Source organism: Oncorhynchus clarkii, chromosome 19, assembly GCF_045791955.1.
Source record: "Oncorhynchus clarkii lewisi isolate Uvic-CL-2024 chromosome 19, UVic_Ocla_1.0, whole genome shotgun sequence".
Lineage (NCBI taxonomy): Eukaryota > Metazoa > Chordata > Actinopteri > Salmoniformes > Salmonidae > Oncorhynchus > Oncorhynchus clarkii.
Genome location: NC_092165.1, coordinates 60,888,097 through 60,897,501, shown reverse-complemented (window position 1 = coordinate 60,897,501; position 9,405 = coordinate 60,888,097). Strand labels below are relative to the sequence as shown.

At 49.1% G+C, this 9,405-nt stretch overlaps 1 protein-coding gene across 1 annotated transcript in view; it reads right to left on the bottom strand.

Annotated features, from left to right (window-relative positions):
- Window positions 1-3,165: 3,165 nt before the first annotated feature.
- LOC139375449 (son of sevenless homolog 2 (Drosophila)) overlaps window positions 3,166-9,405 on the bottom strand; it is a 112,080-nt gene continuing 105,840 nt past the window's right edge. Inside the window, exons 18-23 of the mRNA XM_071117245.1 lie at window positions 9,001-9,173; window positions 7,600-7,716; window positions 7,062-7,323; window positions 6,893-6,934; window positions 6,578-6,681; window positions 3,166-4,637 (exon numbers count right to left, since the gene is read on the bottom strand). Of these exons, the coding sequence (XP_070973346.1) occupies window positions 4,128-4,637; window positions 6,578-6,681; window positions 6,893-6,934; window positions 7,062-7,323; window positions 7,600-7,716; window positions 9,001-9,173 (1,208 nt within the window). The 3' untranslated portion in view covers window positions 3,166-4,127. The remainder of the gene's footprint in view (window positions 4,638-6,577; window positions 6,682-6,892; window positions 6,935-7,061; window positions 7,324-7,599; window positions 7,717-9,000; window positions 9,174-9,405) is intronic.

Below are 9,405 nucleotides of genomic sequence, written 5' to 3'. Positions count from 1 at the left end.
CCACTAGAGTAGCTGTTTGACCTCCTATCCACTAGGGGCGCTGTGGAGCAGTCCCCAGTTTGTCCACTAGAGGAGCTTTTTGTCCTCCTATCCACTAGGGGCGCTGTGGAGCAGTCCCCAGTTTGTCCACTAGAGGATCTGTTTGCCCTATCCACTAGGGGCGCTGTGGAGCAGTCCCCAGTTTGTCCACTAGAGGCGCGGTGGAGCAGTCCCCAGTTTGTCCACTAGAGGAGCTGTTTGTCCTCCTATCCACTAGGGGAGCTGTGGAGCAGTTCCCAATTTGTCCACTAGAGGAGCCAACTGTCTGTAAACTAAAAGTAGGCGACACAATGACCCGTTTTATCTGACTGTAACAACGTGGATTGTTAGGCAACATTTGACCAAAGGGATGCAGTGTAGGGGGAGGGGGGTGGTATATATATATATATATATATATATATATAAAATATAATACAATGAGAATGAGAAATCACTTTATACAAATGATTTGGTTAGTGTATACATGTTATATGCACAGTATCCCACAAACCTTTGTAGTGTACACATTTAGTTCTAAGCATTACAACCGTATTTATTTATCATATCAGTTTTTTTAATAGCATTTTAAAAAAGACACCTTTCGCTTACTCTGTAAAGAAAACAAAATCAAAAAAGGCACATCTGAGCATGATGCATGTTATTTCAGTATTTTAAAATGAAATGGCATATTTGAGAGGAGAGAGAGAGAGAGAGAGAGAGAGGAGGACAGTGACATCTGGTTAATAGAGGCTTCTTCTCGATGTAAATCCAGATATCTGAAACAGCCACTTGTTCCCAGTTTGTCCACTCGGGGAGCTGTTTGTCATCCTATCCACTAGGGGCGCTGTGGAGCAGTCCCCAGTTTGTCCTCCTATCCACTAGGGGCCCTGTGGAGCAGTCCCCCGTTTGTCCGCTAGAGAAGCCGTTTGTCCTATCCACTAGGGGCGCTGTGGAGCAGTCCCCAGTTTGTCCACTAGAGGAGCTGTTTGTCCTCCTATCCACTAGAGGAGCTGTTTGTCCTCCTATCCACTAGGGGAGCTGTGGAGCAGTCCCCAATTTGTCCACTAGAGGAGCCAACTGTCCATTTGTTCCAGGCTTTGTTGGGGTTGCTGCGTATGAGGAGTCCAGTGCTGAATTTCCATACCAACACTGCAGGCTGGTACAGTACTGGGTATGATGGTAGTAGAGCTGCAGATAGTTCTGGACAGACAGACAGCAGCATACAACTTTTAGGGGCACTTAGTTTGGGTTAAGACATCATCTTGGCTTTCAGCTAGCCTGGCTATAGGTCTGTTCTTGCCCACGCCATATGGAATCAACATGACAAATAGCCATAAGAGAACAGAGTAGGCCAAAAGGCCAAACAGATCTGGGACCGGGCTAGCTTTAAAAGGAACGTGCTAGTAGATACCCATAAACTTCCAGTCATGGGCGCTAACGCTAGTTAGCGTTGGCTCACGAAACTACCTCTAACCTCCTTCACGCTGGACACAGAGATGTAACAATGGTATACACAAGATCATCTGACTCTGGGGAAGTTACACTACGCAAAATCCCAAAGTATCACTTCAAGGAGACGGAGAAAGAAATGTCTGGCTGCTATAGTTACCGCCTCCCTGGCCCGAGAATGAGATATCTCAATGTTGTTGTCACTCATCCTACTCTTCTTCCCGAGATCTGGGCTTTGTGCAGACATAAGAGATAGATAGAGGACTCATTTATATCCGCGCCATTATAGCATCTGTGACAGCATGGGCAGCTCCATCGAGATAGATAGAGGACTCATTTATATCCGCGCCATTATAGCGTCTGTGACAGCATGGGCAGCTCCATAGAGATAGATAGAGGACTCATTTATATCCGCGCCATTATAGCGTCTGTGACAGCATGGGCAGCTCCATAGAGATAGATAGAGGACTCATTTATATCAGTGCCATTATAGCATCTGTCACAGCATGGGCAGCTCCATAGAGATAGATAGAGGACTCATTTATATCCGCGCCATTATAGCGTCTGTGACAGCATGGGCAGCTCCATAGAGATAGATAGAGGACTCATTTATATCCGCGCCATTATAGCATCTGTCACAGCATGGGCAGCTCCATAGAGATAGATCGAGGACTCATTTATATCCGTGCCATTATAGCGTCTGTGACAGCATGGGCAGCTCCATAGAGATCGATAGAGGACTCATTTATATCCGCGCCATTATAGCGTCTGTGACAGCATGGGCAGCTCCATAGAGATAGATCGAGGACTCATTTATATCCGTGCCATTATAGCGTCTGTGACAGCATGGGCAGCTCCATAGAGATAGATAGAGGACTCATTTATATCCGCGCCATTATAGCATCTGTCACAGCATGGGCAGCTCCATAGAGATAGATAGAGGACTCATTTATATCCGCGCCATTATAGCGTCTGTGACAGCATGGGCAGCTCCATAGAGATAGATAGAGGACTCATTTATATCCGTGCCATTATAGCGTCTGTGACAGCATGGGCAGCTCCATAGAGATCGATAGAGGACTCATATTTATATCAGCACTGTGACAGCATGGGCAGCTCCATAGATATAGATAGAGGACTCATTTATATCAGTGCCATTGTAGCATCTGTGACAGCATGGGCAGCACCATTGAGACAACAACTCACAGGAATCCCCACCCAGTTGTCCACCTTGACTACTTTAAAATGGCGGAAGCACGGTGGAAGCCTTCAATGGCGCTGCCCATGCTAATATAGCCTTTTGGCCACTAGAGGCCTCTATCGTTTTCTATAGTCCAGACACAAACAGACTTCTCCCATCACATGACTGACGAGGGTAGACGAGTAGACGTCACTGCTGCCCTGCTAAAAGTGGATCCTACCCTACACTACACTCTCCGCCAATCTGTCTTCCGATATGTCCATCCGTCGGTCTCTCTCCCTCATTCTGAATGGCTCCCTTGCCTCAGGTTAGAGGTCAGTGCTGTGGGATTAAAGGCTAACATCTGAAGTAGAGGGTGTAGCTACGACCAAGGGGGGGGGGGGGGTGGGGGGTGTTTATTCAATAGTCGCACACCGTTTTTCTGAACGCTCTCAGTCAGTCAGTCAGTTCTGAATGAAATATAATTTGCATCCCATTTTTTTAGTTGGTCTTATCATTCCTCAAAAAGAATATGTATCCCTTAAGTTTTCCCCCTGCATCAAATGAAACGTTGGCTACAAAAGTTAGAGATTATTAGAGAACAACAGAACACAAATGGGAAGAGTTGAGAGGCCTCAGAGGATTTCTCCAGACAGATCCGCGGTAGAGAACCGCGGGAAGAGCAATTGATAAGTTTTGATCATTAAAGAGCAGTGAAGTCCGAATAGGTCCAGTGACTGTCAAGTCTGCGAGCCACAGGACAGGACTGACTGACTGACTCCTGGGTAAGTGAGTGAATGCTGCTCCTAGCACTACAGTGTGCCAATGGAACAACGGAACCACAAACACAGAGCATGGGGCTACCGAACTGGACCAGGACAGGCTGGAGAACCCGGGGTAAAAACATTTTTTTTTAAACTGTCAGGGTAGGAGAAGGGCAACTACCAGAGCATAGCTTGCTGTCCTGTCCTGTCCACTCTAGCACAGAGTGGGACGTCTGTACCAAGAAAGAAACGCAGTGACATGTGCTGTGCTGTGTACAGGTATGTGAAACGCGCACACACACACACCAACGTACACACACACACACCAACGTACACACACACACACACACCCACAGAGACGAGGAGTTTGAATCAGTGTCTTGAGGCTACTTGTTCATTGGCTGGCACACTGTGGTGTATTTTCAATTGGCATGAAGGCGGAGCTACTGATTCCTGAGAGGCGTGGCAGGAGATGAAGTGGGCGTGGTTTGGAGTGTGGTTGGAAACGAAGTCTTCTTTACGATCAGTAGCTTTAAAATCATGATTCGTTTGTTTGTTTTCATCCGCTCTAGGTCATAGTTCATAGTCTGATGCAGGTCATTAGTTCATAGTTTAATGTAGGACATAGTTTGTTTGCAGTTTGTATTGTGTGGAGCAACTCAAAGGCTTCCATGTTGACAACAAAAACAATAACAACAAAAGAAGCAGAAGGCTCCTCATTGGCTAGTGTCCGTGTTCTCCACCAATGAGAGGCTCTGTAACGGGGGCGGCAACAGCTCCCTCTTGTAGGTCTTTGGGGGGAGTTTGGGGAGCTGGGGGGAGGAGTTGGAGTTGTGGCGAGGGGGCACAGGGGGCGCCATGATGGGCAGCGGGAGAGGGCAGAGACTGTTCTGACTAGCGCTGAGGGGGCAGCTCCGTCGGGGGACGCGGGGAGAGGGGGTGCCCGGGGGTGTGCCGGGGGATGAAGGGGAGCTGCCAAAGTCCCAGTGGAAGCGTCCGACAGGGGAAGGTTGAAGGTTCAGGGGGTAGTTGATGAAGATCTCTGGGGGTCTCTGGGGGACGGGTGGAGGGGTGTCTGGCTGGGGGTCCCGGGGAGGTGGTGGTGGGGGGCTGGAGAGGGGGCCGTCGCTGGGGCCATTGTAGACCGGGGCGCGGGGCTGGATCCTGGGGAGAGGAGGGGGCAGCCTGGGCGGGATGGCTGGAGGACTGTCAGACCTGGAACTCAACTAGAACACACGGTGGCCACAGTTAGATAAACTAACAAACAAAATATATTTCAGAATTAAAACACAAACACAATATAGCCTCCACATTGACTCTGTACCGTAATACCCTGTATATAGCCTCCACATTGACTCTGTACCGTAACACCCTGTATATAGCCTCCACATTGACTCTGTACCGTAACACCCTGTATATAGCCTCCACATTGACTCTGTACCGTAACACCCTGTATATAGCCTCCACATTGACTCTGTACCAGTACCCCCTGTATATAGCCTCCACATTGACTCTGTACCGTAATACCCTGTATATAGCCTCCACATTGACTCTGTACCGTAATACCCTGTATATAGCCTCCACATTGACTCTGTACCGTAATACCCTGTATATAGACTGTATACAACCAAGCCGCACTGCTTCTTTAACACAGCGCGCATCCAACCCGGAAGCCAGCCGCACCAATGTGTCGGAGGAAACACCGTGCACCTGGCAACCTTGGTTAGCGCGCACTGCGCCCAGCCCGCCACAGGAGTCGCTGGTGCGCGATGAGACAAGGACATCCCTACCAACCAAACCCTCCCTAACCCGGACGACGCTGGGCCAATTGTGCGTCGCCCTACGGCCCTCCCGGTCGCGGCCGGTTACGACAGAGCCTGGGCGCGAACCCAGAGTCTCTGGTAGTACAGCCACCCGGGAGGCCCTAAACTCTTATTTTTAACCCTTAAAACTGCATTGTTGGTTAATAAGGGCTTGTCAGTAAGCATTTCACAGTAAGGTTATATACACCTGTTGTATTCGGTGCATGTGATTGTGATTTAGAGTAGACTATGGCTATATCAGATAGATTTCCTCTCCTTTCTTCACACAGGAAAACATTTGTCCATTTTAAACAAACACATTTCATACAATTCTACTTTATATGACTGGAGGAGAGATTAGCAGAATATATATGTTTTTTTAATACAACAAATGACAAGGTAGCCTCACTCTGCTAACACCGACGAACAGATCAATAAATACGACCGCGCCATATATAAAGACGAGAAGGTGAAGAGAATACGACGTCCTTCTAAACCTGGAGGAGGAAATGATTTGTTATGAAACCTCAGTGTCACTGAGCCAATGATAAAGACAGTGACTCTGTACACTCGCCCTCCCGAGGGATATGGCCGATGGTTCCCCTCCTCTCCATCTCTCTGGTGCCAATGAGACTTTTCGCTCAATTAAGTTAAGCATTTTGAAAACTACAAAAAAAAAGACAGTCTTCTCTTTACAGCGATAGCCATTTGTTTTCCAAAAATACAATCGTGGAAAAACAGTTTGGAAAACAAAAGGCTATCGTATAAATATATATTTTTTAAATATTGCGATATGCCTGACTGGGTGTCTCTGCTTTTCACTGACAGTCGCAACTCAACCATCATCTATTTGGTAATTTTCTGCCCAAATTGTGGGCCCTTCTTGGGTTTCCGAGTGTCGCAGCGGTTCAAGGCACTGCATCTCAGTGCTAGAGGCGTCACTACAGACCCTGGTTCGATTCCAGATTTTTTTCTTGTGGCATAAATCATGCTTTCTGGTATAGTGGCCTATTTTGAACGATTTTATTTATTTCTGTACAGACAAGAGTAAGCCAATTAGGCTGTATCATTTTGGAAATGTCATTAATATGTACTTTAAGGGAAATTGCTCATCGGAATTCGGTAAGAATGACGCACGTCGTTGCCCCCGAGTTCCATGTTCTGTTAAGATAAAACGACCATCTAAAATGTGATTTCTGTCATTCTGAGCACTGAGGATGAACGTTCTAATTTAGGTTAAGCAACCAATGCAAACACGGGCCCGGGAACATTTCTTAAATGTTTGGTAAATTAAAATGCTGACGTTCAAATGTCCCGTGCCATATTTTCCTAACGGAAACCGTGGTGTGTGTGTGTGTTTTAACCTTGGTCTCAGAGAAAGCATCCTTCCTGCGCGGGGGAAGTGGAGGGGGTTTGAGTAAGTCCTCTCCTAGCTGGTGAAGGCTTCCACACGATACTGACTGGACCTCTACACATAGCAGGGTACAAGAGATCAATCAATCAAATGTATTTATAAAGCCCGTTTAACAGCAGCAGTGTCATACAGTAGACTGAGGGAGGACTCGACACAGCAGGGGGGGGGACGACTCGACACAGCAGGGGGGGGGACTCGACACAGCAGGGGGGGACCTCGACACAGCGGGGGGGGGGGGACTCGACACAGCATCCGTAACACTCACTTGAGGGTGGGAGGAGTACATTAGCGAATATGGAGTTTCCACCTGTAAAATGAAGACAGATGTTGAAATATATCGGTTCTACCAATATCACCAGCAATACCGTTCACAGTGTTTCACCAGCGATAAGTGTGTGCATGTGTGTGTCTGTCTCTATGTGCCCCAGCCTCACCGTAGGAGTTGCAGAGGTCTTGCTCCATGAAGACAGAGATGAGGTCTGAGGTGGCCGACTGCGGAGGGGTGGGGGTGTTGGGTGAGGTGGGGACCGAGGCTACGGAAGAGGTCTCATGCTCTGTCTCAGCGATGCTCCTGAAGGTGATCTTGTGCGGGGGCTCTCTCTCCAGGGGTACAGGGTGGCCCTTCAGGGTCCCTGACGTAGAGGTGCGCACCGGCCGGATCCCCGGGGACTTCAGGGGGTACAGGGTCTTCCTGGGCTGAAGAGAGAGGGTACAAGAGGAGGGTGGAGGACCTGGTAACTGTTAAGCACTTTGTTAAAAAGACAGATGAATTTATGAAAAATTATTTTCTGCACAGGGACTGGAGTTTAGGGTGGGGGGGGGGGGTTTGATTCCATGTCAATTCAGGAAGTCATCTGAAATTCCAATTTAAACATGTTTCTCGTTGCTTTTCATCTTCCTGCTCCATTTTTTTTTTTTGTGATATAGAACTGATCATCACCCTGAGGGACGATACATATAAATAAATCTTACGAATCGTGGCGGCTGCTTGCAGTTACGAGGCTCAATCTCCTGAGACTTGTTGAACAGGTAGTCAGAGGACTCCTTCTCACCCAGACTGCCCATCGGGTTCAGGTTCTCAAAAAACCTCTGGGAAGAAAAAAAAAAACACAAGACACAATGCAGGCCATCAGATGAATAATTATCCTTAAGAGTGGATCATGGCAAGGAGAACACTGTCATTCTGGTGCAGAAGAGGGAGAGGAGGGGAAGAGAGATGGAGAGGAGGGGAAGAGAGAGGGAGAGGAGGGGAAGACAGAGGGAGAGGAGGGGAAGAGAGATGGAGAGGAGGGGAAGAAAGAGGGAGAGGAGGGGAAGAAAGAAGGAGAGGAGGGGAAGAAAGAGGGAGAGGAGGGGAAGAGAGGGGAGAGGAAGAGGAGGGGAAGAGATGTAGAGGAGGGGAGGGGAAGAGATGTAGAGGAGGGGAGGAGAGAGGGAGAGGAGGGGAAGAGAGAGGAGAGGAGGGGACGAGAGAGGAGAGGAGGGGAAGAGAGAGGAGAGGAGGGGAAGAGAGAGGAGGGGAAGAGAGGAGAGGAGGGGAAGAGAGAGGAGAGGAAGAGGAGAGGAAGAGATGGAGAGGAGGAGAGAGGGTAAGGAGGGGGAGAGAGAGGCAGAGGAGGGGAAGAGAGAGGAGAGGAGGGGAAGAGAGATGGAGAGGAGGGGAAGAGAGGGAGAGAGAGGGAGAGGAGGGGAAGAGATGGAGGGGAGGAGAGAGGGAGAGGAGGGGAAGAGAGAGGGAGAGGAAGGGAAGAAAGAGGGAAAGGAGGGGAAGAGAGAGGAGAGGAGGGGAAGAGAGAGGAGAGGAAGAGAGAGGGAGAGGGGGGGAAGAGATGGAGAGGAGGTGAGGAGAGGAGAGAGGGAGAGGAGGGGAAGAGAGAGGGAGAGGAGGGGAAGAGCGAGGGAGAGGAGGGGAGGAGAGAGGGAGAGGAGGGGAAGAGAGAGGGAGAGGAGGGGAAGAGAGAGGGAGAGGAGGGGAAAAGAGAGGGAGAGGAGGGGAAGAGAGAGGGAGAGGAGGGGAAGAGAGAGGGAGAGGAGGGGAAGAGAGAGGGAGAGGAGGGGAAGAGAGAGGGAGAGGAGGGGAAGAGAGAGGGAGAGGAGGGGAAGAAAGAGGGAGAGGAGGGGAAGAAAGAGGGAGAAGAGGGGAAGAGAGATGGAGAGGAGGGGAAGAGAGAGGGAGAGGAGGGGAAGAGAGATGGAGAGGAGGGCAAGAGAGGTGGAGAGGGAGAGGAAGTAAATAGTGGTTTATGAATACACTGACAGACTGATTGGTCCACCTTGATGTCCTGCTGGTCCTTGAGACAGTACGGTTTTGATTGGTCTACCTTGATGTCCTGCTGCACCTTGAGACAGTAAGGCTGGTTTTGATTGGCCTACCTTGATGTCCTGCTGCACCTTGAGACAGTACGGCTGGTTCTGGTACTGCTGTATCTCTCCTGTGATTTCTGCTACTTTCCTCCTCTTACTGAAGTTGATCAGCTCTTTGCCGTGTCTCTTCAGGAAGTCGGGGTTCCCTTCCTCTGTCTTCAGGATGTTGGTCAGATAGATACCTGGGACAGACAGGGAGGAGAGCGACATGGTCAGAGTAGTCCTAGCTAAACACATCACTCAGTCAACCTAACACGTCCAATGGCTCAGTGGGTTGGAGCATGACGCTAGCACGAACAGGGTTGAGGGGCTCGCATTCCCTCGTGGGCCACACATATATATATATACTGAATCGATGTGTCACAGTGAATGTTGACAGTTCTGTAAGTCTGTTACAACAAAACAAAACAAACA